Raw genomic sequence first — 24,687 nt, 5'->3', positions numbered from 1 at the left:
TAACGGCTGCTTCTAATTCTGCCATGGCTCACAACTCAATGTAAGCAAACTGCACAGAAACGAAACTCTGCCACTTTGGGCAGCAAAGTTAATCCTTTTATTTGACATATAGATAGCACCACAGAGATGCAACGTGTAGGGTACAGGCGACCCCAAAAAAGTGTGACCGGACTTTTTTGTCACCGAGTACTTAGGTAGGCTTTACAAATCACATGACGGTGTATATAATGAATACATTTAAACAGAAGCAACATTGAAAATTAATTTTTTCTCACCTATTCATCAATTTTATGCTTCCTTTTTGTTTGTTCTGCTTGAAATAAGACGAGTTTGCGTGTATTGATAATATGTCAAAAAACTTCATATCAATTAAACAGAACTTTTATTTTCTAATAGAACAGCTAATCTCTTTACACACTCATACATACAGAGACAACTCGTGGGTTTTGAACCTACCAGCTCAACTAAAAATTCTGAAAATCATAGTTTGGGACAGTAATCACCACCATGTCCACGAAAAAACGTAAGTCATTATTCGTTTTGTGCTATTTAAAAGTAAAACTAAAAAAATGATAAATAAATATAAATTTGGATTAAAAATTTATTTTTTGTTTGGCGTCTCCGTATGCCACAGGTTACACCAAGTTATAGACAAATTGCTCCTGATACAAAGTGTTTATCGGATGAAATAATCAATCATAGAGAATTTCACCCTAAAAATTACTGCTCCTTATTTTGAAAAAGTGAAATTTAAATAGCTGCAGCATGGTCAAAGCTTCGTCGCCCAAACCGCAGCGGATTTTATTAGCAATAATTCTAGCTGAGAAACTCAGGTTCAACTGGTTCAACTGAATTTGGACGAACTGCCTAAAGAGCATCGAACACAATAGAGAAGTATCTATCTTCGATTCCTTCGGATTCGTTAAATGTAAATTCTTGTCTGATCATCATTTAATTTTCTTCTTCATTCATTTACTCTGCTCAACTATTATTTGCCTTTAGATTATAAGATATTCTAGACCATAAGGCATTAGATTTAATTGGCTCCGTAAAACATTAATTTGTATTGTGCCGTGTCAAATAAATGTTGTGTGAACAAAAAAAAAAACAGTTTCAAATATTGTTTCTCTAAAAGTTTTGAAGTTATTCAATAATTTAAAACTAGTTATGCGATGTGAAAGAAAATTGAATTAAAAATTTGCATGTTTTTTGTTAATATGAGTTTAGAACTTATGTTCTTCCTAATCATATCACTGGATCCAATCATTGAAGTTTTTCAAACACTGTTAAATTTATCCAGTGGTGTATGTGGATCGTATACCACAAGAGATCACAGCAATGGTCGCAGTGGCCCAAATCTTAAAAAGACATCAGAATCGTAATGAAGAATAGGTTCTCATAAATTCAAAAACATAATTATACAGCGACACATTGTTTTTCAGTTTTATTTTTAAATAGTACAGAGAGAATAACGTGCGTTTATTCCGCGAACATGATAGTCATTACTTCCTCAAACTATAATTTTCAGAATTTTGTAGTTGAACAAGTAGGTTCAAAGACCACGAGTCGCCCCTGGTTTGTATCCATCCGAAAAAAATAAAAATACCGGTTTTTTACCGGTTTTATCGGTTTTTATTTTTATAAATACCGAAATACCGGTTTCTCAAAAAGTCGGTAATACTGACCACCCTATATTTTACTCATCAGTCATCAGTCGTGAGTCTATATCAAGAACTAATATCATGACATAACCTTACTATCAAACAATGGTTCGCCGAGATCTGAAATAATCGATCAGCATTAATTTTAGAAGTAGCGTGGTCTGCATCAGGCGCAACTTTCATAGCGAATCCTGTCTCTACTCAATCTCCTAGCTCCCGGTTCTCTAAATCTGGATTAACTTGATATAAACACGTATAAATTTGTTACCTTGTGTGTTCGTCTTATTTTAACAACCTTTTAATTCCAGGGTTTACCGGTGAGTTACGCATATTCAATTTAAACACGGCCAGTATAAAAATGTTCGATTATGGTACAAAAGCAGCGCGTTGGATCGGTGTCATGCTCTTAGTGATAAATTTCAACATTGTTACGTGTAACTAGAAAAAAACACTAAAAAAAAGTTCAGAGTGAGAATGTCAAAATACGATCGACGTTCATAAATTTTTTGTTTTTCATTTTAACATCACCAAATTTTGACAGATAATAGTACATATTGTCATCTTCAATTTGTTGGAAAAAAGAAGATTTTTGAAAAAGGTACTTTGGAAAATTTGGTACAGAAAAAAAATTTACATATGTATTTTTTTTCTAGAACCGCAGTTTTGTAACCTACAACTTTTCTGAAAACACCATTTCAGTCAAACAAGCCGTTTTTCTGATATAAAAATTTTTATCTATCAGTCACCATTTTGAATAGGCCCTTTTGAAGCAGCAGTCGCGAGCAACATGAACAGCGTATATCATAAAGTGGCCTCATTATCAAAATTTTTTTTACCTATTTTCCATGAAATGCCTCTTTAGCGATGTTGATGTAGTTGAGAAAGTATATGCTTATATAGTTCATCGACTTCATGCAATGAATTGGCTCAAATCAAATAATTTCGATATTAAATCCGACACCTCATTGCTTTCAATGACCGGACTTTCATTGAAAACTAGTTGATACCCGGCCCGCGTTGCTGCGCCTCTTAGCCTTTGACGACATTTATATATCTCTCAAAGTTGCCAGAATTCCAATAATATAATAACATTACCATGCAGTGAAAAGAGCGTTTAAATTTACATTTCTTCACATTCACATAAAGAGTACATTGAAAACCAATCCATTATGTGGTAGAAACCATTATGTGTTTTCATTTGTAATAGAATTTTTCGGAATTTCTGGCATGTTTGTTTGGCCAGGGATAGATTCAGCATTGACTTAATCTTTTACCAACAGCACGTGAACAAGTATTAAGGATACCAAGTGTAAACAAATAGAAATCAATTTTTTCGATTTAGGATAATTTAGGAAGTGTTTTTGTTTTACAATTAAAAAAGGTATCCAGTCATTTTAATAACTACTTTCACCTGTTTAGGTTAGGTGGTTAAAAACTATATCTAACATTATAAAATAAACTTTGAAAGGCTTAGTAAAATAAATGTTGGGGCCTATATTTCAGACTCAGCTAAATCAATAGTATCTGTAAAATGTCGAGCTTCGTAGCCGCAAGGTTACAGAGTCCGCTTTGACAAGCGAATGGTGATAGGTTCGAATCTTAATAGAACCAAACCATTCGTTCGCAAAAAGGACTTTAAGTATGGGTTTATTCTCAGGCTCTTCCACACAAAAACTTCTCTCCAGATTTAATAACCTCTCGTCTAAAGCTTCGATAATATCATAGACTATAGCACGTCTACGCTGTTAGAGTGATAGCTTGCAGGATGATATGATAGAATCGATAAGGAAGAAAGTAGGTTACTAAATCTGAATGAGAAGACAGAAAGTACTATAACTTCCCTCCAGACTTAATAACCACTTATCTAAAGCTTCGATAATATCATAGACTATAGCACGTTATATGCTTTTAGAGTGATAGCCTGCAGGAGGATATGATAAGGTCGATAAGGAAGGAAGTAGGTTACTAAGTCTGAAGGAGAAGACAAAAAGCACTATAACACGGAGCAGGTTACTTCTCAATAAGTAGCACTGCAAAATGGTAAAAAAAAAACAGAAATGTGCAAACAGCAGAACATCCGGACAATGCCACAATAGATCAAACAGCTACTGGTCGCAGTGGAGTCCACACAAAAAAAAATCCGTAAAAATCATTAATTTTAATTTGAATAAGGTATTACCTCGTATTGTTGTTTGTAAAGCCAAGACCGCAAACTTGACCTATAACTACATAAGGCTGTTTGTTACATGACTTACAATATTGCATGTAAGAACGATCGCAAGGGATAAATTCGAAGTAAACTGCTCCTTTTCAAAAATTCTTTGAATGATAGACCATAAGATTACGATGGATTAACTTGTATCAATATGTTTATGTCAATAACTTCCACTAATCATTTTTGGATGTTATACAGAAACCGGAAATTGCCATCTTGGATTTAACGTCAAAAACAACCAATAAATACTACCGAAGTATTCGGCCATTTTCGGAAACCGGATATCGCCATTTTAAATTTGTGAATGGTCCCCGGATTTGATTTCCGATCTCTGGATATCATAGCGATTCCGGAATGATCTTCCTGGCTATTCTACAGCAATTCGAGATTTGAGGCTGCCGCTTCGGATTGAAAAATGTCGTCAGGGATGGTTTTTTGGCATATGTGCATCATTTCGATTTCTGAAAACCGGTGGTCACCATCTTGGATTTCAAAAGAGCATCTTGAGTTTATTTTTGATCTCTTGGCATCATTTCGATTCCATAAATACCCATATTGGGTTGTGTTCGGTCATTATAGGGGGGGAGGGGGTGCGATTTTTGAGCTATGTGCATCATTTCGTTCACAGAAATGCCTATATTTGGTCATGTTCGGTAACCGGAAGTTCCCATCTTGTATTTCCAAATAGCGTCTGGATTTGATTTCCGGTCTTTGGGCATCATCTCGGCTATGAAATTACTATTTTAAGCTTTTTTCCAGCAAACGAAAGTTAGAACCTCGAATTTGAAAATGGCGTCTGTGAACGATTTTTGGTCTATGTGCATCATCTCGATTACAGAAATGCCCATTTTGGGTGGTATTGGGACATTTTCGGGAAACAGAAGCCACCATCTTCGATTTAAAAATAGTATCTAAAGTTGATTTCAGGTCTCTGGGCATTATCTTGATCCCAAAAGTACCCATGTTGGGTGGTATTCGGCCATTTCCGGCTTTTTTTTTGTAAGCTGGAGATCAGCTCTAGGAATTTCACTGTTCTGGTGGTATTGGACAATTTTGAAATGTTTTCCAGAGACTCGAGAATGTCATCTGGACATCTTGGGTCGATTTCCGGCCTTTTGATATAACCTCGGTCTCGAAAATACCCTTATTGGCCTTCTTTCAGTTCTAATCGGTCCAAATCTGAGTTCAAAACATGTCTCGACACTTTTAATAGTTCCCATCATAACAATACAATTTTGCCGCATTTCGATGGAGGCTTAAGTAATTTCTCAATCCACTGTTGCGAAAACGAAGATAATCTGTTGGAAACCAACATCATGAAAACACCCTTGAGACTTAAAACACCTTGCAATCAAATTAAATGATGATGAAAATTAACGATCTCTACTTTGCAATACAAAAAAAATAAATTAATGAAGACGATTCACCGAGATCAAGAAAATTCAATATCACGGGATTCGTATTTCTACAGAATAACACAATGATCATCTTTGGTGTTTAGAAGTGTTCATGTTTGGCGTTTAGGATTTACAATGAACAAATTTGTAGTTGCTACCCCCTTATATCCGCTTTTTGCCTTCCTGTATGAGATAGACATAATTCAAAGTTTTTGAAACATATTACGACCGGTATTTACCACTTTACGACCTGTATTTGCCGAATTAAAAATTATTCTGTTAAGCGGTTTAAAAATTAATAAAGATTGACCATATTCATCAATCCCCCCTCCTTTCCCCTAACTACGCCACTGAGATATAACAAAGTCTCAGATGACAGAGTTGTCACAAAACTACGTCTCATATTCGAAACCACCTGTATATAAATTTTCACGATGTGCATTTTAATAATTTACAAATAATAAAATCAGTACATCCCCCTCCTTACAACCCCACTGATATACAGAAAAATCAATGTTCTAGAAACACACCCACCAATCGAAATCGGCACGGTGAGCAAGTTAGGTGTTGAGGAGCTACGCTAATGGAATACATGAAATTCAAAATCGTTGAAATACAACAGCTACCATAGACTTTACTACCGAATTTAATGCTGATCGATCCAGTAGATTTAAAATCATCACAGGTCAACATCGTTCACCACCCCCCCCCCCCTTCCCACCTATCCGTGCAATGCCTTTAAGATAAAGGAGGTCTAACATCATGTAGTAACTTCGCAAAAATACATCTCATACTAAAAGACATCTGTATATAAGTTTGCACGGTTATCGGGGAGGTTGTTTTTACGGCCCTAAACCACCAATCTACCCCTCGTTGGCTACGTTTATGACATAGAGCAAAACTAATATTTTAGTGTTACTCCCCGTACTCGAAAACTCCTAAGTACAAATTTTCACGGTAATCGGTTCAGTAGTTTTTGAGTCTATAGGGAACAGATAGACAGACATTCGCATTTATAGATATAGAAGATTGACACCGGTGGCACTGCAGGTCGTTTCAACTGGAGACAATGAGAATGCTGTTTTTGTCATATTCGTTTACACTGTCGAAAATTTGCAGCGCTGCCAGTAACACTTGAACTACTGATTCTTTACTCAATGTTCAATTCGAATCAATTAGAATCATGATATATTGTCTTCTGAACGATATAATTTGTTACTCGTTATGATATTTCATCAGAACTTGTAAAATATACTTAATTCTTAATTATCGAAAATACATATATCTGTTTAACACTAGATAACTAGATGTGTGTTGGGAGCATTTATGAAGTAGTTGACGAATTTGAGTACGTTGGTACTCTCGTGACGATGAAGGTCGATGAAGGAGGCCGACCGGCAAGCACTTGGAGTCTTTGAGCGTAGGATCCCGCGTTCCATACTTGGCGGAAATTGGAGAATGGTGTGTGGCGCAGGCGCATAAACCACGAGGTGGACCAAGCATACCAACATGCGGATATCATCAAGCTGATAAAACACGGCAGGCTACAGTGGGCTGGCCACGTGGCGCGAATACCGGAGGAGTGACCGGCGAAGATAATATTCAGCAGAGAGCCCGACAGAGGTCGGCGACTCCGTGGTAGAGCTAGTACTCGTTGGATGTTGTTGTGTGAAGGAGGACGCCCAATCGGCAGGTGTTAGGGGCGATTGGAGAAGCCCAAGACCGAGTGATTTGGAGACGTATTCTGGATTCGGCAGTGGGTCGTTAACGATCTGTCGCCATAAAAGTAAAGTAAGTAACTAGATGTATGTTATTATGAGCCGGACAAAATAAATAAAATCTGGATCGATAGCTTCAACATTCAAAATTAATTTGCGTAAAATGTCAATGATAGTTGAAACAAAACACAAGGACTGTACCTCCATCCTATAAGGATAAGGAAATTATATTTTGAAAAATGTTTTTTAAAGAAACCGATATAATTAGCTAATCTTATACTGATAAATACCTGGTAAGCACGGACTAGTGGCTGATCCGAAAGTAGTCTTTAAATGCGGAAAACCTGTAATTATATAAAAATCTAATGTATAGAACACATTCATTTTTACAGCAATTTTTGCGATCGTAAGAACTAAGTTGTTTCAAAATGAGAAATACTTTCCGAATAGATTATTATCTTTGGTTAGAGGATTTATAGTATCGAATTTGTTTTTATGGAATATAACTGTTATAACTGCTTCTTGGATAATTGTGCATTAGAAACGAAAAACCAAATCGGCATATAAGTAGGGGAGGATTGTACAAAACGCACCAGTTAAGCATTTGCGCGAATTACCGCGCTTCAAATCATTCCAAAGCGACATTGTACGAGTAGGAAGATTGTAGGATCTATTTATTGCATGTTCATGACGAAGTTTACTTTAAAATACTCGATTTCATTGTCTTTTTTTGGTAAAAATTACCACTGCCGCCAAACAAGCCCGTGACCAAAACGCACCACAACAAAGGTCAGTATGCTCCAAAGCAGTAGGCTAATATGCCACTAGCAGATATCAGCACGCGAAGCGAGAAGCACTTGAAGTCTCGAAAGTAAAATCATAAATAATGGAACATGCTCTCAGTTGTCAAGCAATCTCCTGCAAGCTCTTCATAGTGCATTCTGCCCCAATTTTAATTTTGTTTGTTTTTAGGTAAAAGTTGATGAAAGTTAGTGAAATAATTTGAAATACTCATAGCATTATAAACTCCAAAAGTGTAAAGGCTAGGGGAACCATAGTTTTTGTATTATTTACTAGTCAGTTAATCATAAAAGCTTAAATAAAATTTATGAATAGTTACATGTTGGACAGAGCCACAGCCAATTGCACAGTTTTACGAGTATTTTAGTCATTATGGCACACTTTTTCATTAAGAACTGTAGAGAAGCTGGGTTTTTATGAGAAAAGCGATGAATTTCGTCATAAAAAGCCACATGTGTAAGTATTTTGGGGAATTAATAGCGTGGGCCATCTTACCCAACTGGTGCGTCTTGTACGGTTCTCCCCTAATAACACAAATGATCCATTGTGACTTCAACTGGTTATAAATGGTGTGTAACTATAATTGTGTTTGGGTATAAATGGTGTGAAACGGTTGAAATTGTTTTATAAATTCTGCATGCTTCATTGCTCGTCTTTTTTTTGAGAAATAGTTCTGCAAAAAGTTAAATCTGCGATGCCATTAAAATTGTATACATTATTTATGTGTTATAATTAATGCTGTTACTGGTAAAGACATTAACTAATTTTGTTAATTTCTTTCAGTATTCCAATCTTTAGGATATTAGAAGAAAACAATGTTTGTTCTCACGAACAATTTGTTTTCACGTGATCCTCCTCTTTTTGCGGGGAGAGGGCGTCGAAAAAACATCGAAAATTTCCGATTTCTCAAAAATTCAAAATGGCGCCAATGTTGCCCCCTAAAGGTGAAATGTGTTCAAACTCGGGGGAATTTGTTTTTGCGTCAAAATACATGAAAAAATCATACATAGAAGCCAAGGCAAAATATTGTTGCGCTGTGTAATAAACAGATTAGTTTGAAAATTATTACAATAGAACAAAATCGCACCAAATGACCAGCAAATACGCAAAATTTAATCGACCTTTTTTTTAAAGAAACTTTGCTGACGTATTTGGCTTAAAAAAACTAAGCATTTTTAAAAGAAGAAGAGATATTTAGACCCATGAGATATTTTCTAAGAGGAAATTTATACTTTGGCATAGGTTTTGCTCAAAGCATTGTAGCTCAGAAACCGTTGGTTGTATAGAAAAACTGTATGGGAATGAGTTGAAGGGAATTAATGATACCTCATAAAAAATACACCGTAAAAAAATTTCTCGCAAAAAATCTGCTATATAAAAATGAAATTTCGTAACGTTTGACCTTATTAGTGTCCGTCTCTGACAATAATCATTATCATTTTAAATCGTTCCAAATCCAAGAAAATAAGCGGTAACATGTCGTTTTTATATACGAAAATGTTCGTTAATGTTCAGAAAAGACATTTGAGGAAAAATAATAGGTATCTGATTACTAAAACTTGAGAAATTATTTACAAAGCCACGTGGAAAATGCAAAACCATGATATTTTGTGCTTAATTTGTATCTAAATTCGAATCCAAAGTGATGACATGTGTTTTTTTTTCGATGAAATGTTCATTGATTTTCAGAATATTATTTACAAAACTACATAAAACATGCAAAATCATGACTGTTTAGGCTCTATTTGCTTCTAAATCAAAATTCAAAGCTATGATATGTTATTGTTTTGCAAAAAATGTTTGTTAATATTTAGGAAACTGCTAAACTTTGAGACATTATTCACAAAACTACGTATGTTTGAAGATGATTTCCGTATACAGAAAAACACCTTAAAACACTCTTTTTGAAATTTATACGTATAATACATTCAAAATTTTTACTTTTTTGCTCAATTCGCCTTTAAATCAAAATTCATAACGATGACATGTAACTTTTTTTTACTGTAATGTTGTTCCTTCAACATTTGCAAATATTTTCTTGCAGAAAAAGTCATAGTCGTACATAAAAGTTTTACATTTCTGATGTTTTCGTAGTTTCGTGAATAGTAACACGCTACGGGATTCGATTTACTTTTTAACTTTTTTTATTACTTTTACTTGGAACATTTAGCTGGAGGAAAGACCACATATTATCGGTTTGAATATCGTTTAAGAGGCGGCAATAAAAGACATGTTTAATTTCTACGTAGTTTTGTAAATTAAAGCAGAATTGTTAGTTATCATAAAACCTGCAAGTCTCAGACGTGTTCCTTAGACACCAAAGAAACTTTTTGCTTTTTAAAAAATTTCACATGTCATCTTTTTAGATTTCATTGTAGAGGAGAACCAAGTATAAATGCCATAAATGGGCATGCTCAATTCTTTTTACATCGATTTTTTTCTTTCAAAAGTTGCATAAAAACAGGTTTTACTGTAAACGACTGTCGAATGGCCCGAATATCACCCAATTTAGGTATATCGGGAACTGGGATGACCCCACACAACATTTTCCAAAACGGCGACTTTCAGGAAAACAGCCTCAGGTGGTAATTGGCCAATAATTTTAATACTTCCGAAAGTGGAACTCCATAAAATTTTTGAAGTGAGTTATGCTAATGCAGTAATAAAATACAAAAAATGATTCTTAATTTTTAACGTTAAAAAAATGACACTTCAAACAAAAAAAAAGAGTTGATTTTTTTACTCTTTTTCAAGGAAACATGAAATTGTTACGCAACTTAAAAAAATCGAGAATGGAGAAATAAATATCAAATTTTTTATGAGAGTTAAATTAAAAAAAAACAATTTCGATATTTTTCACAATATTGGTACTCTCATGATTTTAAAAAATTTAGACAGTCATTTTAAATCAAGCTCTTGGTATTTGTCATTTAACATGCATTGGGTTCCAAATGGATTTGCATTTAGGTTCGAAAAAAATTATAACATTTATAAAATACACGTTTTTCGTAAGTCGTCCGTGGTTCTCCAGCAAAATTCATATGTTCATTGAAATGTTTGATTATTAATACACAATTAATTCTTTGACAACAAGAGAGTGGGCGAACGGTTCTCAAGGAATGGGCTTAAATAGTATTTAAAATATATAAAATATATATTCATTTTCAAATTTTATTATCTCGAGAACATATTCTTTTATGACATGGATACTTTACAGAACCAACTGTACTTTACATTTTATATACATCATGAGTGATTGATTCCTCATCATTTGAAAACTGCTTCGTTTGTATCTCATTTTCTGATCTTCTCATTCTGATATTCTCATTTTCATTTTGGTTATTGTTTTTGATTGTTTGAATTTATTATTATTTTTGGTTGTTTGAAAATGTTACTCCTTGTTCCTATTATTCATATGATACCTAACAAAATAACATTTTTGATAAGTTATCATTACTTTTCTGGCTAGCCGATAATTTGGTGACCAAGCCCGACTCGACTAACAAAACTTAACGAAGCGATACGGGACTGACGTCCTTGGAGCGCTTGGTCAGTCTGATATCATGTACACCGGTACCGGTAGTGAAGGTGGAGAGAATCGCAAAAGACAATGGAACCGCAATGCACCCCAACTAGACTACCCTTCTAGCGCAGACAGACGTTAGAAAAAAAAAACTAATCCGCTTATGCGCCAACACGTTTTACAACGTGATGCAGAAAAGCACGTTTCATTTGCCCAACCAACTCTATTATTCCCAGGGCGGGTCTATCGATCGCGGGGACCAAACTAAAAAGTTTTCAAAATTCAAATCACTGACGAAACCTACTTCACGATATGTTGCGGTTCATAAGAAGACCATTTTCCATGCTAAACGTGTGTTTAGTTAGGGGGTTAGTTCAGTGTGCGTATACAAAGGATATTAAGATCGTAAATGAACTAAAACGGTCTGACTTCATTTTTCCACCTAAGTTGATTACTGTTGGTGCTGCTTCCCGATGACTTTGATGGCCGTCGATGAACGCCGTTGACGAGGACTGCAAGTAGGACGGCTAAGGTCGGACCTTCAAGGCTTTGAACCTGCGAGAATTGCAAGCGGATATGACGATTTTGGGTCGGTGGAAGCGACTTACGAGCACCAACGGCACTGACCGTCCAAGGCGATGGCAGTGGAGACTAGCGGGACACGCCAAAGGAGACAGTTGGATCACACTTCACGTTTCTTCCAACTCGGCAGATTTGTCGCGGCTGGACTAGCGCGACGATACTGGCGAAGTAGCGCTACTGGATGATCGTGTCGTTCGGTGGTCCAACGGATCACTCCTTCTGAGAAACACGTGTAAGCCGCGGACTTCACTTGCTCAGAACTTCAGCGGGGCTCTGACTAAGAGAGCGGTTCGATCACGATGCTTGGGCCTGAGCTATCGCCTACACATGGTTAGACACTGAAGCCTGAAGCTTAAGTCAAACGGATTGGACTGGTCATCAATGCATCGAAGACGAAGTACATGAAAGGAAGGGGTTCACGAGAAGACCGCCTCGAGTTCATGTTGGTGGTGATGAAATCCAGGTGGTCGATGACTTCGTGTATATGGGCTCACTGGTAACTGCCGACAATGATACCAGCAGAGAAATTTAATGGCGCATTATGGCAGGATATCGTGCTTACTTTGGTTTCCGGAGTAGAATTCGTCGCTGCACCAAATTAACCATCTACAAGACGCTGATTAGACCGGTAGTCCTCTACGGGCATAAGACATGGACTATGGTCCTCAACAAGACCAACGCGCCATTGCGGTCTTCGAGCGGAAGGTGTTGCGTACCATCTTCGGTGGACTACAGATGGAAAACGGAGTGTGGAGAAGGCGAATTAAACACGAACTGCAGGAGTTCCTTGGGAAGCCATCTATCGTCCACACCGCCAAGATAGGCAGGTTGCGGTGGGCTGGGCATGTTGTGAGGATGTCGGACGACAGCCTGGTAAAGATGGTTCTCGAAACCAATCCGTTAGGGACGAGACGGAAAGGTGCACAGCGGGCAAGGTGGATCGATCAGGTGGAAGTCGACTTGCGGACCCTACGCAGACTGCAGAGCTAGCGAACTGCGGTAATGGACCGAGTGGAATGGAGACGACTCATACGTACTGTTTGGTAAGGTAAGGTGGTTAGACACTAGGTGAGTTGTAGCCGATCCCTGTCCAGAATATACAGAATACTACAAGGTATACAGCCCTAGGGTTGTATGAAATGGTGACGTGGACTAAACACTGTAATTATTGTAATTACAGATAGAATTAATTCGTTTGTTCAGTGATTTGCGTATTTAAATTCTCAGCCTTCCCTTCATTTTTTTCAGAAATATGTTTAATAACGCTCGAAAGAACTTTATTCACACTAGGTGATATTGTGGCTGTAATGTTTATTTTGTGTGCAAACAACATTTAACAATTACAACGGAGTTAAAGTTTTGTCTCACAACTTTGTTCCATTTGCCAACAATTACATTCACTGTATTCCGAAGACAGCTAATATAAGTATATTATATTATTTGTAACGTAAAAAATAAAAAAATAATATCTAGCAATGTTGAATTGAAAAAAAACCTAAATTAATCCACCTAGCGGTCAGACCCAGCCTTTCTCATTCAACCTCAAGCAAAGCAAAGCCTCGGTGCTACATTCCGTGTCGGAATTCGACCTTCTATTTTACTATACACAGACTTCGCAGCCGACTGTTAAGTGTACAGGACAATTGCAGAGCTAGCGCTACCATCCTGCTGGCACTAACAGTCACTATGAAATTTGAAATTTGACGTAATGTTAGTGCTTAATAAATAGCGAAATAAAAGAAATGACTCTTAATTTCGAACAATTTAATCACGAGCGATAGAACGATACCACATTTAAATTATGTTGAGGTCACATATATTGATCAGAGCAGGTATAGTTTTAAAAGTCTTTGAATTTCTTTTCTTTCTTTCTTCGGAATATGTTTCTTTTCATAGCTAGATTTCACATTTTTAAACATAACAGGCAAAGTAAGCGTCCGATTTCAAAAAAAATCAATAGGGTCTCATGAGGCAACTGTACCTTCCATTTGACACTGGTTTTATGAAAATTGGTTCAGCTATCTCTGAGAAACATGAGTGAGATTAAACGGTCTCCAGAACACGTTTCTTTTCATAACTTTTGAACCACATGACGAATCTTTGTGAGATTCAAAAGTTAAGGGTTTTAAAGGTAGCCCGTTCATTTGAAACCAATTTTGTTCATATCGGTTGTGTGGTTTCTGAGATAATGATGTATCGTGATTTTTACATTTTGATACATAACCTCTAAACTAAAAATCCGATTACAATAAAATTTGATATTGTCTTATGGGGCAATTGGACCTTTCATTTGCAATTAATTTCATGAAAATCGGTCCAGCCATCTCTGAGAAAAGTTAGTGAGAATAAAAATCTGCACATACACACACACACACACACACACACACACACACACACACACACACACACACACACAGAAAATACTCAGCTCGTCGAACTGAGCCCTTTGGAGCACTTTTATATCTTCGGTTTTGCAAGAGATTGCTATGTGATTGGAGAAAGGCAAATAATTTTGAATAGATCTTACTAAATGGACAAAAAAATCACAGGCACTCGCCGGCTCTTACTCTTCTATAAATTAGTATTTTTTAGGAACTTTCTCGTTCGATATTATGTCGGTTACGATTATTTAGTGAATATCAAAAATAAAATTCAATACAAATATCTTATAACTTAAAACCGTTGCAAAAATGTTCAATTCTTTTAAGTAATCTATAGTTTTTATGGTAACCATACTCATAAGATAAACTTTCAATCATCATCAGTGCAGTTTTGTTTGCACGCGAATAGAAGTCGTGCCCGCTGCAATGACAGACGACGAGAAACTAGCTGCGCTCTGCTCCAGTTATACTCTACCTACGTACGGTACTATTGCTTCTACCAGCATGTTTCCTTCAAGACATCAGTTTTTATTACGCTCTAACAGCAGGTTTAGAAATTGTTCAGTTTCAAACTTTTCGAAAACCCTTCACCTTCGAGACAGCAAATTAGTGTAGGTCAATGGAAGTAAACATAAATTTACCAGGGTGGCCACTCAATCGGGAAAACGGGAAATGCGGGAAAAAGTCGGGAACTGAATTACATCGGGAAAAATGCGGGAAAAGTCGGGAATTTTTTTATTTAATCGGGATTTTGCTACCAAGATTTTTTCAAAGTATTGTGTATGATGCAATAACAAATGATGGAGAAGTTGTTAGTGCAGGACTGCAAGTTGGTCCCTTAAAAGTCACATTTTTCTTCAGCAGTCGTTTTTTTAACCAAAAAGTCACTAAACTTACTTTTTTGACCCGCTGACCAGCTGACTACTTTTATCAGTCCTGCTTTTCAAATTAAATAAATGTTGACACCAAATGTCTTAGAATAGCATAAAACGTCGAAATCTGTTGTTATCTAAAAAAATTGAATGGCCTTTGTGGGACTTCTCAAGATGGTAAAGCGAATTGAAACCGAGATAGAAAATCGGTCCGGAGTCTGGGAATGGAAGTTGCCAGTATATCGAGAAAACATTTTTAGTGAGAGAATCAATCATAAATTCTCGTATGTACAATAGAAACTTTCATTTTCTAAGAGCAATACAAAATAATTTTCACTGTACAATCTTAATAACATCACTAGTTATTAGTAGTTATTTGAATAAACAAATTGAGGATAAAATAAGTGGCACACAGATCTGATTCTCCAGTTAGACTAGCTGAAATAAATAGATTTTTATTTCAGCTAGTCTTTTTGAAGGAATATTTGGCGAACTCTAGCGAAACTAGCTACTATTTCCGCTTTGAAACTCAATGCTGGTGGGATTTTGGGTTAGGGACGAACTTGCTATGCGGAGCAAGTTATTGAAAAAACATTACAAACTTGCCACAAAATAGAGCAAACATTATTTTGGAATTTTTTGAAAAACTAATTTTTATACATTTTTCAAATTCATATTTTTCTGTAAATCACACAATTTGACTGTTAAGAAAATTATTTTTGATGTAAATACAATCAGAAATGTTCTTTGAAAACAGCCTAATCGTTTATTTATTTATATGTTGTTAAATACGACTTTTTACATGCTTTTTGTTTTGCAACTGATCTTAGGGTACGATGCTGGCCTAACTAGTCAGTCGTCGTAGGTTCGTGTCTCGACTCGAGAGAGACTGTTAGTGTCTGCAGGATTGTAGCGCTAGCCCTGCAATCGTCCCGTGTACTAAACAGCTGACTGCTGGTTGTGGCCAATAAACAAAAATACTTTAAATATTAAAAGCTTATTTTTTGAATTCTAAGTTGCCAAATTTTACAACGTTGATTATTTGAACACGAACTTGTTTCCTTTTCAACGGTTTCTGTAAGACATGTCCTTGCAGTAAAAGACTTTTAATTTGAAAAACAATGATTTAAGATCTTTTTTTCTGATTCCCAGGTTATTTTTTAAGTTTCGAAATCACTTATTTTGAAATGTTAGCTCCCAATATCATTTTTTTTTTATCAGCTTGACCATTTTGAGCGTTGGATGCAAACAAGTTGAAGATGTTGGCAGATAACCAGAGAGATGCAACTTTGATGGACTAGCAAATCAAAATGCTGAAAAAGTTGTGAATTCACTTTTGAAAAGTTTTGAATCTATGCAACGCGTGATGAACGAAATACAGGTAAATCGCAGTATTTTTCCTGAACGTAAAAAAACATTATCTTTAATTTGAGAAAAAAAAAGCAAATCCATTTCACAAGTTTTGTTCCCTAAATAATCAATTCAATCAAAATATTTTTTACTTTTAGGTTAAGTAGTTTTATGTTCATCCTTAACTTTTTCCGATGATTTGAACAACGAGAAAAAAAAATGTACGCAAGGAGCTGTTTTGTTTGTTGTTGTCTGTTGTGTTATGCGTTGAATAAAAACGGTGCTTATATCATATTTTAAGAAGACAGATAGACAAACATAATGAATGCACGAAATAGCTAACACGATTATTGACTGCTTAATGGAAGATTTGCCAATTAGAGAATATCGCAAAAATTATATTTAACCTGTATAAAGGCAAAAGTTGCATTGTATGTAACTAATCAACTGTTTGTGTAGAATGTCCCGAGCAAATTCGGAAAAAGTGATATGCGCTATTACTTCCAATTTTAAGGTTCAACCGTCGATAGAACATAACCTAGTTACCATTTTTGACAATCGGGAATTTCTTGCAATCATGCGGGAAAAAGTCGGGAAAAATGCGGGAACTCGAAAATGTAAAATGAGTGGCCACCCTGATTTACCTATTGGGACGGGGAGACTCTATCATTTTTTTGGATATCGATACAGAGAATATCACAGGGAATGGTTGGTGTCTATTCATGTCGTCTGTGCTAGGAATGCTCGCATGTAATTGGTTCATTGTTCGCAAATATCTTAAAATAACAATATAGTTCACTCTCGAATTTCCCATATATTCCCGTGAAGACAGACAGGGAACACCCCCTCTTGTGGTGTAAAAGGTAACTAAACTCATTGCACAGTGGTACAGTAAGGCAATTCAGGCGGACATGAGCTTTTCGTTGCGATTTTGGTCTGCGGTTCAAAGCCATAGTTTTTGTAAAAGTTGTTTCTTATACATAGTCCTCTATTTATGTGAAAATGAAAATTAGGGTTGTCCTAAAATTAACGAAATAAAAACAAACTAACTTGTTTTTGTTTGCATAAATAATTGTAAACATTCTTTGGCAAACTTGTAGATCAACTAATTCTAAGTAACTTTACTAAAAACTTTTTTGTAGACATTAAATTTGGTTTCCAAAAACAGTCTTTTCGCTCTATTTTTTCAATTCAAATTTAAAAACAAAGTTTTCTTCGGTAACTTTAATCAAAAATACGCCAATTTTGACGAAAAAACATTGTCGATATATTGTACAGATGAAGAGTTTTCACTATTTCTGTTTTAAAAATAGGCCCTTTTGATATATTGATGTCTTCGTTTAGGGCAAACATAAATAATATTTTTTGGTATCATTTGAAAGAACAAATATTGTATAAATACTGTGAAGAAATACCGAAAGTTGCTTAAAATTAGTTGATCTACAACTGTGCCGATGAATGTATACATTTATTTCTGCAAATAAAAAAGTTTTTTTTATTTAGTCGATTTCAGGACATAAAAATAAAAAATAGACTAAATATAAAAACAAGTTCTTAGAAAAAAATTCTACTCTAAAACCACAAAATCACATCGAAAAACTCATGTCCGCCTACATTGCCTTACTGTACCACTGTGCATTGTTGTTGAATTTCTGTGAGGGTGTGACATTCTCACACAGGAAACTGGATTTACTCAATTTTAGCTTTAGTTGACTCAAATTCATGCTTCCACAGAAAAAAATATGTTATAGATTTCGTATACGCACGACGCACGTTTGTATGTAAAACTAACGCCATTCCGGGAGTTAAATATTGATTATATAATAGATGTAGCTTATCGAGGCACGAAGAAGAAATATTCAAATAATCAGGCCACGACGTGTAAATGGTAAACTAATTCCAAGTTGCTATAGACGTGGTTCCCTGTGTAACTTCACTAGCTCAGATCCATCACGGGAAGCAACTACGAAATGTGCGGCCGTCAAGCTCAAGCTCAATAATCAGGCCACGAAGTGTACAATTAAATGAATGTTTCAATTACCTCGTGGAAAAGATAAAAAGAGAAACCGCACAATGGTTGTCAATAGTCGTATATGGTTGTTGTGCAACTTTTAGCTTAGATAACACTTGAATGTTCTATCAATTTAACAATTTAAGTATGGATACATATAATGTTTTAATTGCTTTAAAAGCTTCATTATATTATATATATAAAAGATATTCAACAAAACAAACATAATTAGTGATAACAACTGTTATGCAAAAACTATTATTTAATGTTTAGTTTTCTTCGTTTTGAAAGTATTTTTTTTCATCAATCTCTTTTTTTTTGTTCACAACATTTGTTTGACACAGCACAATACAATCAATCTCTTAGAATATTGCAGTTCTTTAAACTTGGGTTCGTTTTTGAGAATATTGTACCAAGCCTGCATTTAGAACGTTTCCAGTTGAGTGTCTTCGGGGAACATTTTTAGATTGCCAACTTATCTGGCTACCTGGTGGCTGATGGTTACAAACCAAATAGTTGAACCTGGGCGTGATCTTTTACAGCCTTCCAGAATTTTCTCTTTGGCTGGTCAGTTTCCTCGATGGAGTCTTCTTCGAAAAAGCCACAAAAATGAGTTGTGAATGGATGTGAAAAATCTTTGTTTTGTTTATCCCACAACATTCGCAAAACGCTAACATGGAAATAGCTTACCCACCAATTGATAGCTTGAGAAGGGTCTTAGAACGTTTGTTTATTTGAATATTTGTTTTACACCAGATCTAAACTGGAAAATTTTGAAACGTATAATAGAAAATAGAACAAAACAACGATTTAGACCACCGCTGAAAATGCCTTTTCCAATATGACAATCCTAGTTTCATCCCGCGGTGGCGGTATAGGGAAAAACCAAATTCATTTCATCTTGGTATTAGAGTTCCGACATTTGTACTTGTATTTTTCAACTGATTCTTGCCTTTCTCCTAGAAAGGTATAGCAATCACTTGCAAAACCGAAAGTATAAAAGTGCTCCAAAGGGTCGAATGGCATATATCACTCGACTCAGTTCGAAGAACTAAGAATTTTCTGTATGTGTGTGTGTATGTGTGTGTGTGTGTGTGTGTGTGTGTGTGTGTGTGTGTATGTGCAGATTTTTATTCGCACTCACTTTTCTCAAAGATGGCTAGACTGATTTTCATAAATTAGTTGCAAATGAAAGGTCTTGTTGTCCCATAAGACCCTATTCAATTTTATTGTAATCGGATTTCTAGTTTAGAGGTTATGTATCAAAATGTAAAAATCATGAAACATCATTATCTAAAAAACTACCCAACCGATTTGAACAAAAATGATTTCAAAAGAACGGGCTATCTGAAATACTTTCAACATTTGAATTTTATAAAAATTGAACTTGTGGTTCAAAAGTTATGAAAAGAAACGTGTTCTGAAGACTGTTTGATCTCACTCATGTTTCTCAGAGATGGCCAAACCGATTTTCATATAATCAGTGTCGAAGAAAAGGTCTAGTTGCTCCATAAGACCCTATTGATTTGTTTTTCAATCGGACTATTAATTTTTCTGTTATATTAAGAAATGTGAAATCCAGCTATGAAAAGGAACATATTCCGAAAACTACTTGGACTCACTCACTTTTCTCAGAGATGACTGACCCGATTTCCACAAAATTAGTGTCAATTGCTAAGTCTAGCTGCCTCATAACACCCTATTGAATTTTACTGTAATCGAACTGTAACTTCGTCTGTAATGTACCGAAATGTGAAAATAACGAAACTTCATTATCTCAGAAACTACACAACCGATTTGATCAATATTATTATCAGATGAGCGGGATAGTTAAGGGTTAACTGATGAATTATGATTGAACAAGTGGTTTCAAAATTTGTCTGCCCTATACGTTCCCATTTCATTTGATTATAATCGAACTTAGGCAACCGTTATGTATTAAATTGTTGATAAAACAACGAAGTCTATTATCTCAAAGATGACATCACTAATTTGAACATAACTAGTGTCATACGAACGAGTCATCTCTCGAACTTACAAATAACGAACTTCATAACAAATTAATATATGGCTCAAAAGTTATGGTAAAAAAAGAAATTCAAAGACTATTTAAAACTATACCTGCTATGATCGATATATGTGGCCATAACATAATTTAAATGTGGTATCGTACTATTTGAACGTTCCAAATTCATTGATTTCTTGCGATGTGTTCAAAATCTGCATATGCACGACGAATCGGCCATAGGATAGTCAAATAACAAATCGTTTGAAAAGATTGGTTTTATCGAAATGACAACTTTTGGCTTCTGTACATCGCCTTAATTCTGAATACATTCATATTGGGTGGTATTCAGTCATTTTCAGGTATTTAGTTATTTTGGTTGTTCTCCAGAAACTAAAAGTGGTCGTCTTTAAATTCAAAATGATGTCCAGGGTCAATGTTTGGTTTCTATGCATCATCTCGATTACGGAAATATCCATATTGAGTATTATTGGGTCATTTTCGACTGTTTTCTAGAAGTTGCCATTTAGTAATGGTGCCTGAGGTCAATCGAAGAGCAACATGTCAAAAGGATCTATCTGCTTTGATCGATTTTTTGATCGATCGGTTTCTTTCAACCCCACGGCTTATTAAACACGTTTCATGATATGTCCTTTACACCATTTGATAGCGGAGAATCTAATCTAGCTTTTTAAATAAAAACCACGTTGGGAATAGTTACTTTAGCTTAACCATTAAACAAATGAAAAGTCAATCAAGAAAATCGATGAAAATGTATAGATCCTTTTGGCATGTTGCTCTACAATTGTTAGCTCATTGCATCATTCTGGTTCCAGAGATACTCATATTGGATGGTATTTGGTTATTTTAGATTGATTTTCACAGTCGCCATCTTGGATTTCAAAATGGTATTTAAGATAATTTCTGGCCTCTGAGCGTCATTCTGGTTGAATGTTTTTAGAGGTAACAAATATGTCCTTAATGGTTCGACGCCCCTCCCTCTTCTGAAAGCACATGTTCCTGGGAAATAGCCGAAAATGATCGAATAACACCCAATACCGGAAGTCGCCATCTTAGAATGCAAAATGGTATCTGTGGTCGATTTTAGCTCCTGTGTATCATTCTAGATCCGGATATTGTTATATTGGGTGAAAATCGGCCATTTATGGCTGTTTCCCAGAAACCGGAAGTTGCCATCTTACAATCCAAAATGTTGCCTGAGGTCGATTATGGAATATATTTGTTACCTCTAAAAACATTCACCTGCCAAATTTGGTTCCATTTAGTTGTTTAGTTCTCGAGATGTGCAGAAATTTGTGTTTCATTTGTATGGAACCCCTCCCTTCCAGAAAAGGGAGAGGTGTCGAACCATTATGGACATATTTGTTACCCCTAAAAACATCCACATGCTTAATTTGGTTCCCTTTACTCGGTTAGTTCTCGAGATGTGCAGGAATTTGTGTTTCATTTGCATGGCACCCCTTCCTTCCAAAACAAGGAGGAGGGTCAAAACATTATGGACATATTTTTTACCACCAAAAACATTTACCTGCCAAATTTGGTTCCATTTAGTTGATTAGTTCTCGAGATGTGCAGAAATTTATGTTTCATTTGCATGGAACCCCTCCTTTCTAGAAGAGGGAGGGGCGCTCAACTATTATGGACATATTTGTTACCTATTAACACATCCAATTCGGTTTAATTTGCTTGGTTTGATCTTGAGTTGTGCAGAAATTTATGTTTCATTTTTATGGGACCCCTCCCTTTCAGAAGAGGGAGGGGTCTCAAGCTATCATTTATAATTTTTTTTTATTTTTGAAGATAACAGACATATGACTTTCAAATATGGTATCTTCGTTGTTCTTTGGTATCTTGAAACTGATTAATTTTTTTTCTGATTGATTCTGTATACTGATAAAATGTTTAAATTGACCTGAATTGAATGTTAACATGTTCATAAAATTCTATTTCAATTTTGAATTTTCTTTGGATATACATTCTCTACTAAAAACTTTAATTCGTTATCGATATTTTTTCCATGAGCTTGTAACTGGCAGGAAAAAAAATAATGTGACATCTTTGCCGCTTTGTGATCGGTGAGTGAGCCATCTTCCACAATATAATAAAATAGATATAGAAGGAAGTTTGATTTCTACTAAATCTCAATGTTTTATTGTATAGAAGTTTGCCTTTTCGCGTATTAGGGAAAATTGACTGTATTAGGGCATCTTCAGTGGTGGTCTATTTTTGAAACAACTTTATACTAGATTTACACCAGCGAAACCTGAATAAAACCAGCTAATATAGACCAACTTTTCGTTCTCCGCACCGGTGTTGTATATCTTGTTGTTTTAAACCGCTGACATCTGTCACACTGTCAACAGTTCAATACCCCATGCTATCAATTAATGAGACTTGTTATAATAAAAAGAACTTAATATTTAACAAACGGAAATTCGCTAATTTTTTCGCACATTAAACGATTACTTTGGCAAGACACTTTATATCCACAAGACTTTATGGATTTGACGGTATGACCCGAGCGTCAGTGACATTTCTCAGGATGGATTGGTATGATCGAAAAATTTCTGCTACAAGTAGGGCTTCGGAGGATAGCGAAAAATATTTGATCGCGTAGGTGTTCATCTTCCGTTTTCGTCTCATCAATCCTTCAAAATCTTGCAGTTCTTCAAACTTGAGTTGGGTTTTGAGGATATTGGGTGGCATTGCGCAGCTCGATTCGAACGATTTTCGCTATTTTCGAGTGGGTCACATACTGCCAGATATGTTTCAAGCTTAAAAGGAGCTGTCATTGTCATTTGTCTTGCAGCTCATCTAACCCGCAAAGTCGAAAAAATACGAAAAACGAAACATAACGCCCCCAGCGACCATTTAGTTTGTTCGAGTTGCTCGAAACGAAATGCATAATGCCATCCCAGCATTTTGAACGTTTTCAGTGCAGTGTCTTCGAGGAACATTTTTCTGGCCTCTCAAGGTCTCCTCTAGTCCCACTATAAATAAGGCGATTAACAAATAGCCAACATATTTGTCATCCTGGTGGCTGATGGTTGCAAACCAAGTAGTGGAACCTACGGTTATGGTCTTTCCGAATTCCCCCTTTTGCTGGTCGGTTTCCTTGAAACCAAAAACGACAAACCTGTTCATATTCTTCTTCAGAAAAGCCACAAAAATGAATTGTGAATTGTCATAAAAAAATCTTTGTTTTGTTTATTTCCCAACACTAGCAAAACGCTTATATGGAAATAGCTAAAAATGAGGTATTCAATAAAAATATGACATTTTACCCACCTATTGGCAGCGTACAGAGGGTTCTAGAACGATCTATTTCTTGTTCCAAAAAGTGACAAAAATAGACCAAAACGTATACCAGTTTCAATTTTTTCCATTCAGATCTGGTATAAAACAAAATTTACACCACCGGTGCAGCAGTGAATTTAAGTTTGTTCCAAAAAAATAGAACAAAACAACGATTTGGACCACCGCTGAAGATGCCCTTAGAATGGAAGATATTCATCAATGTTAAAACAAATAATTTTTCTTCTAAAATAGAGTGCTGCAAATAAATAATCAAAACACAGACCCCATGAGCTAGTTTTAGTTCCAAGTCGTTTGAAGTGTCGCTTGATGAATTACGGCTGACGACCTAGATACTTGATATTACCACCCGAGAAATTAGAAACATAGTATCGCTTTGCCTATATTGCCTATACACTATATTGCCGGAACATATTCCAGTCATATGTAGATCCGGAACCGTTTTACGTATTCCGGTTATCCGCTTCGGCAACAAATAGAACCAAAATATTTTTTTTGGAGGATGTTGAGCTTGAATTGGTTAAAATAAATTATGAAAACTACAAAATGTGTTTAAACGTAACCGCTCATTTTTGGCACATGTGTACCAAAATCGAACCGTGCCAAAAGTAAAACGAACTCAAATCAAACAGAGATTCAAAAGCAAATATAAAACTATTGTAGTCCTACGTCAGCTATGCGGTCGTGTCTTGAATACCACCCTCCTACTATTTGAAAACTGGAAGAATGTTCTTTAGGTTTCACGGTTTCAGTTTTAACGAAAAGAAATGTTTTCAAACATAAGTACATCACTAATGTCGTTTTCGATTTTGTGGGTGCAACTTTTCTGTACATT

General features: G+C 35.6%; 1 protein-coding gene across 6 annotated transcripts in view; it reads right to left on the bottom strand.

The window, feature by feature from the left end:
• The window catches only part of LOC129721201 (visual system homeobox 1-like), a 417,650-nt gene that overhangs the window by 350,369 nt on the left and 42,594 nt on the right, over window positions 1-24,687 (bottom strand). For all 6 annotated transcript variants that reach the window (XM_055673493.1, XM_055673491.1, XM_055673495.1 and 3 more), the window contains one exon: window positions 7,282-7,335. In XM_055673493.1, the coding sequence (XP_055529468.1) occupies window positions 7,282-7,335 (54 nt within the window). The remainder of the gene's footprint in view (window positions 1-7,281; window positions 7,336-24,687) is intronic.

The sequence above is a fragment of the Wyeomyia smithii genome, chromosome 2 (genome assembly GCF_029784165.1).
Source record: "Wyeomyia smithii strain HCP4-BCI-WySm-NY-G18 chromosome 2, ASM2978416v1, whole genome shotgun sequence".
In the NCBI taxonomy this organism is placed as follows: Eukaryota; Metazoa; Arthropoda; class Insecta; order Diptera; family Culicidae; genus Wyeomyia; species Wyeomyia smithii.
Note: the sequence above shows the minus strand (reverse complement) of the source record. Positions and strands in the feature narration are given on the sequence as shown.